The 12,886-nt window shown below is 37.7% G+C and overlaps 1 protein-coding gene across 1 annotated transcript in view; it reads right to left on the minus strand.

Annotated features, from left to right (window-relative positions):
- The window catches only part of ttc17 (tetratricopeptide repeat domain 17), an 86,008-nt gene that overhangs the window by 15,997 nt on the left and 57,125 nt on the right, over positions 1-12,886 (minus strand). Inside the window, exons 18-20 of the mRNA XM_063061790.1 lie at positions 7,052-7,305; positions 4,443-4,620; positions 3,844-3,964 (exon numbers count right to left, since the gene is read on the minus strand). Of these exons, the coding sequence (XP_062917860.1) occupies positions 3,844-3,964; positions 4,443-4,620; positions 7,052-7,305 (553 nt within the window). The remainder of the gene's footprint in view (positions 1-3,843; positions 3,965-4,442; positions 4,621-7,051; positions 7,306-12,886) is intronic.

Here is a 12,886-nt window from a genome sequence, read left to right on the forward strand (position 1 = left end):
CTTCAAGGTGCTGTACCTGTATTCCTCACAGTCAAGTTTGCCAAATCCTTCAGGAGATTGTAAAATAACTAGTGCATTTCTTAAAGGGAAATTACATGCTGCGGATTGCTGCATTAGCAATTCAGAAGCTGTATATCTGGTAGTTTTGTGCTGTCCACAAAACGTTACCATATATCGGAGCACCATCTTTATTCTAGAGAAGATTTACCAGGATGCTCCTTGTATTAGAAGGCATGTCTTACAAGGTTAGGTTGAGTGAGCTCAAGTTTTCCCTCTTAGGATCGAAGGAGGATGAGAAGAGTCGAAAGAAGTATACAAGATGAAAATCCTATGGTATTACAGGAAAGATACTAGCATGGATAGTGGAATGGCTGACAGGCAGGAGGCAGCGAGTGGTTGGCTGCCAGTGACTAGTGGTGCTCATCAGGGGTCAATATTGGGACCGCTACTTTTCACATTGCTTGTCAATGATTTGGATAATGGAATTGATGGCTTTGTGGCAAAGTTTGCGGATGATATGAAGATAGGTGGAGGGGTAGGTAGTGCTGAGGAAGCAATTCGATTGACGTATTGGAAGAATGGGCAAAAAAGAGTGGCAGATGGAATACAGTATTAGAAAATGTATGAAAACGCATTTTGGTAAAAGAACAATAATGTGGACTATTATCTAAATGGGGAGCTGGTTCACACATCAGAGGTGCAGAGGGACTTAGGAGTCCTCGTACAAGACTCCCAGAAGGATTGAGCCTGTGGCAAATGCAATGTTGGCATTTATTTCAAGGGCAATAGAACATAAAAGCAAGGAGATAATGCTGAGTCAGGCCCTATGATGGATGTGGAGATGTTTCCTATGGTGGAAGTATCCAGAACTAGAGGGCAAAGCCTCAAAATTGAGGGGTGACCTTTTAGAACAGAGGGAAGGAGGGATTTTTTAGCCAGAGAGTAGTGAATCTGTGGAATGCTCTGCCACTGACCACGGTGGAGGCCAAATCCATGGGTATATTTAAGGTAGAAGTTGGTTGTTTCCTGATTGGTCAAGGCATCAAAGGATATGGTGAGAAGGCATATGTATGAAGTTGAGTGGGATCTGGGATCAGCCATGATGGAATGGCGGAGCAGACTCGAAGGGCTGAATGGCCTAATTCTGCTCCTATGTCTTATGGTCTTATAAGAAGCATAGACTGAGTGGACAGCCAATGCCTTTTTCCCAGGTTAATGTGAGAGGACATGCTTTCAAGGTGATTGCTGGAAAGTATGGTGGGGGGATCTCTGCTTTTTTAAGTGGATGGAAAGCACTGCCAGGCCAATGAGATATTTAAGAGATCCTTAGATCGGCCCATGAATGAAAGAAAAATGGAGGGCTACAAGGGAGGGAAGGTTGTGCATTGAAAGTACTGTACTATGCTGTACTGTTCTATGATTTTTCACATGATTTAGCAACATCATTTTGTTGTGAACAAAACATATAAATCAGAATGAATAAAGTCAACTAGGTCTGAATTTTGACATTGATTGCACTTTCTGTTTAATTTACTTTGTTCACGAAGACTGGCCTATTTATCCCTGAGTGCAGCAGTTCCTCTAGTATTATTAGTTTGCAGGTAACTGGACTGGACCTCAGAACAGCCATGAGTTAAAACCCATGATGTACTGATGTCCTGAAAATTTTGTGACTTAAAAAATCTTGCAAGATGGAGAACGTGATCATTTTCATTGAAATGATTGTTTTGAAAAATCTCACTCAAATGAGAACATATTCACAGCTCGACTAGTTGGATATGTCCTGTAGCTCTGCATTTTATGTGATGGGGTTCTGAGTTACCCCTATGGGCTGTGCTTTTGAAAGAGAGAGAAAGTTATTTAACACCGACATGTTGTTTTGAAAGAGAGAGAGAGAGAGAGAGAGAGAGAGAGAGAGAGATGAAGACTGCTCACAGGTAGTTTATACTTTCTTCAAGGATATTTGCCTGCTTGTACATTTCTTACACAGACAAAAGAAGGAGGAGTTATTTGGTGACAGTTGATGCTCAGCACGGGAAGATAAAACAGAAGGTCAGATGATAGAACTCAGGCACATGTTTGTGGACGCTGAATGAGCTTTGTTGTGCCCACAGAAAAAGTGGGTTTTTGGAGGATCGATCAGTGGCACTTGCAGAGAAAAGAAAAAGCAGTGACTGGTGGGGAGTTGTCCATGTGTCCATCCTTTGCCTGGGTTGACAGCTCCACCACAGAAAAGGTCTCCTTTGTTGTGGTCACAGTCGACAACTTTTAAAGGATTTCTGAGAAGATCGACGCGTCAGCTCATCTGAAGACTCAAATCTCTCCCTCTCTCTATCACTACTCAACTCAATACCACAAACCGAACTGAACTGAATTTTACTCATCATCGTAAGACTATATCTTTTTACCCCTAGACTTAAAGAAGCTTGGTTTTTCATACATATATTTCCACACTTACTGATTTACTTTTATATATATATATATATATATATAAAATCATTGCTAATCTGTTTGATTTATCTACACTTATATTATTGCATTGCGTAGTTACTAATAAATATTATTAGTTAATAGCAATACTGGACTCCAAAGTGTTTTCCATCTCTGTTAGTTCTTTATTCCCGTCGCGGGGTATGTGACATTTGGAACTCTACATCCCTTTGTCTGATTCTCATTCTCTAATTTTTATTTCATAGTTTTTAATAACAAAGGACAAGTTCTCTCTGCTTAATTACCTTCAATGACCCACTGACCAGATGACATTGTGTAAAGATTTTGTAATATACTTCCTTCCTCCATCCTCACTACAGCATAATATATTGTTTTCCCCTATTCCAATTTTAACTCTTCACTTTCCACTGATTCTGCCTGATCTGCGGAGTGTTTCCAACATTTTCTGTTTTTCTTACAGATTTCCAGTATCTTCAGCTTTCTAGTATTTTCAATAGACAATAGACAATAGGTGCAGGAGTAGGCCATTTGGCCCTTCGAGCCAGCACCGCCATTCACTGTGATCATGGCTGATCATCCACAATCAGTATCCAGTTCCTGCCTTATCCCCATAACCTTTGATTCCGCTATCTTTAAGAGCTCTATCCATCTCTTTCTTGAAAGCATCCAGAGACTTGGCCTCCACAGCCTTCTGGGGCAGAGCATTCCATATATCCACCACTCTCTGGGTGAAAAAGTTTTTCCTCAACTCCGTTCTAAATGGCCTACTCCTAATTCTTAAACTGTGGCCTCTGGTTCTGGACTCACCCATCAGCAGGAACATGCTTCCTGCCTCCAGCGTGTCCAATCCCTTAATAATCTTATAGGTTTCAATAAGATCCCCTCTCAGCCTTCTAAATTCAAGAGTATACAAGCCCAGTCGCTCCAATCTTTCAACATATGACAGTCCCGCCATCCCGGGAATTAACCTTGTGAACCTACGCTGCACTCCCTCAATAGCAAGAATGTCCTTCCTCCAAATTAGAGACCAAAACTGCACACAGTACTCCAGGTGTGGTCTCACCAGGGCCCTGTACAGCTGCAGAAGGACCTCTTTGCTCTTATACTCAATTCCCCTTTCACTTACAGCCTGGTTAGGTTTAAGTTGGTATTGGATTGATTTATTTTGAACATCCAATAGCAAAGCAGATTATGTTCTCTTGGTTCTGTTATCTGAGTTATAAATTTGCCAGTTCATATAACCAAAGCTTAAGAATTCCAGAAATTTTAACAATGCAATTAACAAACTATACAACCTCTTAAGAAGTCAAATTATTTACTCTTTTTTAAGGCTATATTAAATACAACAGAGTGGGTATAGATTAAAGGAGGAGCAAAGGGATGCCAACTTACTCTATATTTTTAGTTGAAACTGCTAGCCACGTGCTTGCAACTGTTGTTAACTGCACTTTTCGGATCTTTAGACATTCATCAGGACTAGGCCATCCGAGTCTAGCATAATCTCTCCTCTTTCCTGTAAGGTGCAATATTATTAAAACAACTAAAATATGTAAGAACATATTACAAACTTCCTTAACTTTTGGATTAATGCAAGAACAAAGATTCTGGAGTATTGCTGCAGCGTATATTCATCTCTAAGGATGAAACCAATTCACTTTGAAATTATAGTGGTGCAGTATTTTAAACTTAAAATAAATCTATAAAATTACTTCACCTCCTATTTTCAATCTAAGAATTTGTTTCAAACAAACTCCCATTTACTGTGATTAAAGCACAGAGTTTAAAATTCTGGAATCTGAAGGCCATTGTAATAGGCAATGATCAAAAAAACATTCAGCAAATATCAGTGCTTAACACATTAACAAATAGACATTAGTAATCTGTAACTTACTTTTGGATACCATCCATCCATCCATTCATCCATATGAAAATAAAACATCTGCAGGACGAATTAACCCAAAATCCCAAACTTACATAATGCACCAATTTACCTTGTGGTCCTGGAGATGGTACTTTAGGCCCACTTATTTCAAATGCAGACTGGTAGTGGCCATCGCCTTCTTCATTTACCAAATAATTGTCACTCTTCTCATCATTTTGAGCAGTGTAATCCTGTGCATCTGTGCTCTCCATCCTTGACCTCTTAACTCGCTTAACTTGAACAGTAATCTTTTCCAAAAATGAGAGGACAGTTGTAAGTTTTTAAAACTTTATGGTACAAAGACAAAACATAGTTCAGTTCAATTGAAAATGCAATCTTTGTTATAATCAATGGCAATGAATGCCTTTCTACTAACAGCGAGCAATGCTATAACTAGAGACTTTAAAGAGAATGCCCACCAAAGATAACCCAACATCTGTGGCAAGAATGTTCCTTTCGCCAATGACTGCTGATGTCAGCCGTCATACAATGAAAATCCTACAAGCTAGCAGCTGTTTATGGTCCACATTAGAAGTATTTTTAAAAAAAGAATACCAAGAATGGAATAAGCAAGCTTATGCTTAGAAACAGAAAATTATAGTATTAAGCAAAGTTTGGAGCATATATATAAATAAGGATGAAGATGATTGTCATAAATAAACTTAAAAATAAGGTCTTTTAGAACTCTCAAATTTTTAAGTATTTGCAAAGGAACTACAAAAACCTGTATGAATTTTTTTAAGGTTCAAGTAATTTGCTAAGCAGTAATTACAACCAAGGACACCATTAAAGACTCATGAAACAAAGTATTGGATTTGAAATGCATTTTGTAATGTTAGCAGTTAATATATAGTTTGAATTCTCAGAAATTCAACTCATTTGCCTTTATTTTGTTAAAGGCAATGGCAAATAGCACCACTCTGTGGAGGAATGCAAAATCACCAAGAGCAACAATGAGATTTCATTGTTAAATGACATCAATCCAAAAATCCTTCAGTTGCTGCAAGCTTGACAGCAATTTAAGGATTTCTGCATTGATGTCATCAAATGTGCGAATGACAATATTTCATCAAAATCACTCCCGTAAAACCTGGATCTATTATTGCTGCATGCGTCAGCACAGTGATGCTATAGGGAGGACATTTGTCTCAAAATTCCGTGACCCAGGTTTGATTCCCGGGACTGTATGAAGTAAGTTTACACGTGATTGCCTTTGGTTTGTCCTGGATACTCTCATTTCCTTTCAGATTCTCTCTTCATGGAAGAATAGGGGTGGGGAAGGGCGTTGTTTACTAGGCAAGCTGCAGAGGAATAGGTAGGGGAATGGGATTGATCTAAGAACTAGCATAGACCTGATGGGCCAAATGTTTCTTCTATGACTGAAAGCAATATGAAAACATAACTACTCCAGTATTTGATGATAGATATTACTATGGAAACAAAAAATGTACATTTTTTCACACCTGTATGCCCTTCAACTGTAAATCCTAATGTCCAAAATACAAACAGTAAGTTTGTAAAAGTAAGTCAGTTTGCTACTCCAAAAGAATGATAAATTTTGTTCAATGAGCTGTCTTATCTTTTAATTATCTTCATTGAATTTTGTATCTCAAGATCTCGGATTTCGCCAATGGACTAGTGACAGGATATTTGTCATTGTCCATTCAAGCATGATGACTGGATATTTGACATTAAAATATGTTTGTATATACTGCATAACGAATATATATAATTCTCAATTTATCAGCAATGGAATCATGCATCTCCTTATCCTGGCAGGATTTCTGCATCCAGACTAATTTAATTACAGGTAATTTTTAACAAAAACATGGATTTCTGAATAGCTAAACCCTTTTATCAAGTTCTAGCTGAACTGCCCATGAAGATACCAGGCTTGGTCTCTTACTGACATCACTCAATATTGAACTACTTCACCTTATTAAAGAAGCAAACAAGTAATTCAACAAAAAGAAGTTATAGTGAATGATCAAATCTCAACACAAGTATGCACTCTTAAAATCTTAACTTTAATTGAACTCAATTGTAATGGTTCATGTTGTTAGTTATCTACAAAATTTGAGGAAGTTTCATCTTTACGTGCATTTCAGACAGCGATTTCCAAACTGGATTGATATATCTTAATAACTGTTTTCAGTGATGTTAAAAATGAGAATTTTAAAATAATTATGCAGATTCAAATATAAGAAAAAGTTTGAAATTTCTGCAAAACAATTTACCAGGATAGTTTGATTACTTATCATCCATTAAATTGATCAAGAATATTTTATATGAAGCCTTTCATGACTTCAGCGCCTCTTAATTACAGATGGTTGGAGAAAATAAATCACACTGTGGTTGCTAAATTTTTGTTTACATTTTTTTTGTGAAGTATTATCAGCTGTCAGAAAGTTCAATCAAATGTAACACAGGTATAGATTTTGCAGTTGGTTAAATACTTTTGAAACATTGTAATAATCAAGAAGTTGAAGAATTAAGCCAAGGTACAAATATGCCTTGCAAAGGGTACTACTGTAAAGGAAAATAACTTGCCAAATGATTTGGGAAAGTATGACCAATTTGATATGAACTAAACTTACCTGCCAATACTAAAGACAAATAATTACAGGAAACACTACCATGACAACAATCAAAATTCCCCTTTACAGAACTATTACTTACCCATTCAACTTCGTCATCATTATCTTCACAATCTCCAAAACAGGATCCAGGCACTCCATCCTGAACACTTTTCTTTAAAACCCGAATACCTTGTAGATCTACTCGATGACCTTTAGCTTCAAACGCTCCTTCAAAAGCTCCCAAAAGGTCTTTCTCTGTGGGCCATGTACTGTCAAAATCTTCAGCTGCAGCAGATGGATTTTCATCAGACTCCAATGTTTTTGAAATTTCTTGTTCGTTAGTACTGTTGTTTTCTGCCATGTTACAAACAGTAATATGTTAACGTAGAACATAGACAAACTAAGGATTAGGTTCAAGATGCAGACAAGTAACTTGATACCCTAAAAAGCTAACATGCTTCATGCATTGTTTAAAACAATGATATCACAGTGCTTCACTGTTATAGCCAAGCAGAGATACACACTTACATTGGTAGTAGCTTGATCAATACCCTAACATTGACACAAAAATTAGTTACTGCATAAGACCATACAGCAATTAGCTGGAACATTGTATTGTGTTTAAAGTGTATACAAGCTGATATTACTGTAGTCAGTCAAATGTCTCAATTCCAAGTTTGGATCTGCTTTATGGATTATTTCAGTCCACTTTGCAGAATGTCATGTATATTGAAGAAGTTCCTTTCAATTTGACAGGAGCACAACTACAAATTTCCAAGATAGCAGAATCTTGCACAACTGTGCTTTCTTGAACCAATCACAAATATTATAATCTGATACCTTGTCTGAATTGTATACCCTAAATTAAACTGCTCTCATTGGGATCCCGATGGGAGTTCTGAGATTAATCCCTTTCAAAATTATATCTGATAGATAATCACATCTTGGCAAATTGTAATGAGCCAGTTGTCTGCATGAAAGCACCAATGGGAATGTTGCTTTTGCATGAGTTAGCTGTTCCATTTGCCGCATTCTTGCCCAAGTTGGATGATGATCTGTGGAAGATGCAGGATCTAGGTCTGTGCCTTGACACGGCAGGGAGCACTGCAACTGTCAGGTGCCAGTTGCAGGAAAAATTTAGAGGAAAAATTAAGGGGAGGCACTACTTGAAGAACAAAGGATAGCTTTGAATGCCCCTATCAAACTTTAATACTTAAACAGTACTTGCAAAAACAAAATACCATACCGGTATCTGTAGAACCTTGCTGTGTTTAAATTGGTGTTTGTCTATAATCAAGGGAAACTTTTGGAAGAGATGGTGTAGTTAAAAATTCCAGAACAAAGATGAAGACAGAGTGTGCCATGGCAATACAAAAAACATTGTCTAATTGTGGTCATCCCAATGGTGCTACAATAAGGATCTGGGAAAGATTGTGGATAAAGGGACGTCTTAATTGAACAGTTCACATATGGAAAACCTCAGACAGATGGCCATGGACCTAAAGAAGAAATGGATGCTGGAGACAGAGTGCCAGTTTGCAAGGATGAGGTTCAGAGTGATGACAGCAAATTGCAAAGGGAGGTCGTCCTACAAGAAATTATTTTAAACTCCAGGAGGTCCAAGACAGGAAAGTGTTGGGTCAGTGGTTCTGCCAATGTAAGTATGAGAAAGAAGGAGGTTGCTTCATTGATAAGGAAGAAAACAGAATAAGAAATGTTCGGTCGAAAAACTTTAAAATGAAGCAAGTTCGGGATTAGATTATAGGAAATGCGATGGAAGTTTATCCAAACAGGCTTGGGGAAGGGAAGGATGTTGCACGCAGCTGAACAGTCAATCACGATATTAGTACAAAGTCATCTAGGAACAGAGGGTGGATGGGAGAGAAGAGCATAATGTGATCAAGAGGGAGAGCTTAAAATTGTGATTGGTAGGATATTATGGAAAAACTAAGACAAGTGGGGGAAAAGGGCTAGTGTTTAAAGTTCGAATTCCAGAATTATGTAGGGGGTAATGACCAATTTTTGTCAAAGGAAGATAAGAACACAGCAGGAGAAGAGCATCAGCCCTTCCAAACCTGCCCCACTATTTAATATGAAATAGTATGCTGGCCTCAACAACTCTTCTGTTCTTTTCTCCATAACCTTCATTCCTCAATCTATCAAATATTTATTCACCTCTACTTTACATACTTCAAATAAGCCAGCTTCCAACACCCACCAGGGCAAAGAATTTCACAGATTCACCACTCTCTGTAAGAAGAAATTTCTATGTATTTCAGTTTTAAATGATAAGCCTCTTGTAGTTACATTCCATTAATTGTAACTCTCCCACTAGTAAAAGCATTCCAGCATCTATACTGACAAATCAGCTTGTACGTTTGAAACAATCATGCTTAATTTATCTAAGTTTGAAGGAGCACAGGCCAAAATTATTTCGTGTCTCCTGGAAGGACAACCCTCTCATCCTGGTGGATGTTGCAAATGAGAAATGAAAAATTCATAAAAAAAGTTATCTGACAGAATATGCTTTTCTGATGAAAAATAATTTCATTCAATAGAAAAACATATATGAGAGATGAATAACATACTCATGAGACTAGTAAGAAATTGAACGAGGAATTCATTGAACCATCAAATTTAATTTAACCCTACAACATCAACACTGAAACTTGTTTTTCCCCTAATAGCTGTTGACAGTGTTAGAAAAGTATCACCAACCAGTAGATAACCTGATGTGCAAATTCTTCAAATATATTGTGCTGAATGAGAAACTGAATTCATTTTTTGCTTCTTATTAGCAAGCATGCTGTCAGATTTAATTCTGTGCAATGAGGAAGGGTTAATTAATAATCTGGTAGTTAAGGGGGCTTCAGGGAACATTACAGTATATGATAAAATTTTATCCAATGATTTAAAGTGATTTTGCTCAATCTGAAGTCTGAGTCATAACACTAAAAAGGCAAACTATGAAGGAATGAGATGAACTGGAAAACTACATTAAAAGGTACGGTAATAAAAATATTACATTAAAAGATTAGCAGTCTGCAACAAATCTATTTCCCTTTAAAGTACAAACTGTCCCAGGGTTACAAATGCCTGACTTACAGACACCTGTACATATGAATAAGCTCCCATATTATCAATAAGTCCCGACTTACACCCATATCTATTCATTCCTACAAATGGTAAAACTTCCACTCTTTCTCTCCACTTTTAGTAATTGTTCTTATCAGTCTTAAATGGTTTTGACTGATGAATATCTGTTAAAAACAGAATCTGTTCAATACCCAACTAAGTGGACAAGTGGTTCAGCCATGGCTATCTAATAACAGTATTAGATCAAATGGAAGGCCAAAGCAGCAGCTAAAAAGTACACAAACACAAGGAATTCTGCAGATGCTGGAACTTCAAGCAACGCACATCGAAGTTGCTGGCAGTTAGTCCTGACGAAGGGTCTCGGCCTGAAACGTCGACTGTACCTCTTCCTAGAGATGCTGCCTGGCCTGCTGCGTTCACCAGCAACTTTGATGTGTGTTGCTAAAAAGTACAGTAATCTTATGGATCAGGAAAATTTCAGAAATTAACAGAGGCCCAAAACATTGATAAGGAAAAAGGTAAAATATGAGTGTAATCTAGTAACAAGCGTAAGAGTTGTAAAAAGGAAAAGATGAGCTTACATAGGTCCCCTATAGACTGATATAGGAGACATTATACTGAGGTATAAAGAAATGTAGAGAAAATGAAATGAAAGATGTGTTGTGTCCATTTTCAAAGCAAGATGCAGAAATTCTTCTAGAAACTGCAGAATAACAGGTCTGAAAAGGATGAGGAACAGAGTGACATTAACACTGAAAAAGTATTAGGGAACAAATGGGGCTAAAAGCCAAAAGATCCAATAACTACATCCAAAGAAATCAAATGTGATGATGAATCAGCATACAGGAGGGAGACTGAAAATTTGTCTGAGTGTTGTCATGACAACAACTTCTCACTCAGTGTCAGCAAGACCAAGGAACTGACTTTAGGACAGGGGAACCAAAGGTCCACGAACCAGTCCTGGTAAGAGGATCAGAGGTGGAGAGAGTTAGCAACTTTAAATTCCTGGGTGTTACTATTTCAGGGGACCTGACCTGGGCCCAGCATGCAAGTGAAATTCTGAAGAAAACACTGCAGCAATTCTACCATCTTAGGAGTCTGCTGAGATTCAGCATGACGTCTAAAACTTTGCAAACTTCTATAGATGTGTAGTGGAGAGTATATTGACTAGCTCCATCATGCCCTGTTATGGAAATACCAATGCCTTTGAATGGAAAATCCTACAAAACATAATGGATTTGGCCCAGTACATCACATTTAAAGTCCTCCCACCCATTGAGCATGTTTACATGAAACACTGTTGCAGGAAAGCAGCATCCATCAGAGATCCCCACCATCCAGGTCATGCTCTCTTCTCGCTGCTGCCATCAGCTAGAAAGTACAGGAACCTCAGGACTCACACCATCAGGCTCAAGAACAGTTACTACCCCTCAACCATCAGGCTCTTGAACAGAAGGGGTTAATTACACTCACTTCCCCATCATTGCAATGTTCCTACAACCAATGATCTCACTTTAAGGACTTTTTATCTCATGTTCTCATTATTTATTGCTAGTTATTTATATTTGTATGTGCACAGTTTGTCGTCTTCTGCACTCTGGTTGATCTTTCAATGATCCTGTTACAGTTACTATTCTAGAGATTTGCTGAGAAACTAAATCATAGGGTTGTAAATGGTGACATACATGTACTTTGAACTTTAAAGCTACAGTGCATGGATATAGTGGATGTGCTGGCTGTTATCCTCAAATGCCACAACAGAACATGGCTCACATATTGGAAGATGGTAAAGCACTCCCAAAGAGGGGAAACTCCAGATTCCGGAGGGAAAACATCAGTCATATGAAAATCTTATGAACTGTTATTAAGAAGGTAGTTACAAAGCACTGAGCAAATGATAAAAGAATTATGTAGAGTCAATATAGATTTATGAAAAAGAGACTTGACAAATTAAAAAATGCTTTTATTTTTAACTAACAGAACAATGAAGTGGATATCCAGGCCTAGTGGTCAGTTCTTGCTCTAATTTTCATGTATTCTGGTGTATTTGGATTTAACAAAATGTCAATAATGCACCAGGCAAAACATTATTGGAAAAAATAAAAGCACAAAGGACAAAAGTAATAGACAGGCATGGATTGAGGATTAGTTGGTAGACAGTAGGAGATGGAACTTGACAGAATGGATGAGGGAAGATATTTTCACTTGCAGGAGTAGCTAGAAATACAGGAGAAATTTTCTAAAGTAAGTTACCCACTTCGGACACAGAGTAGGTGATTTTTTTTCTCTCTTAATGGGTCTTTGGAGCTCACTTTCACAAAGGCAGTGGAAGCAATGTATTTGAACATTTTTAAGAAAAAAGATAGATAGATTCTTGAAGAGCAAGGTTGTGAAAGGTTACCTTTAATAGCAGCAATGCAGGATTGCGGTAACAATTAGGCCCGCAAAGATCACATGTTGAGGGAGATTGATGAAGATAATGCAGAGAAAAGTATCAAACAATGCTGGAACTGAGATGCAGAACACAGTAGCTGAAAATCAGAAATAAAGTCTAGAAATAATCATGTCACATGGTAACTGAGTTAAAGATTGATGACCTTGTCATAGTACTGAGCAGAAGAGGGTGTTTCTTTGTAACTGTTGAGGATTGAAACTTGCTCAATTGGAAGAAGACATACTGTTCCTTGAACTTCCACTGGGCTTTACTGGCACAGTGCAAGCTGACAAACACAGTGAGATTGGGATTGACTGGCTCAGACATTAGAGTGATAGGTAACTGCTGGTTTGGAGTCATACCTGTAGAATGAATGAACAATCTGTGCTTGATTTCTAAGGACAT

Source organism: Mobula hypostoma, chromosome 11, assembly GCF_963921235.1.
Source record: "Mobula hypostoma chromosome 11, sMobHyp1.1, whole genome shotgun sequence".
Lineage (NCBI taxonomy): Eukaryota > Metazoa > Chordata > Chondrichthyes > Myliobatiformes > Myliobatidae > Mobula > Mobula hypostoma.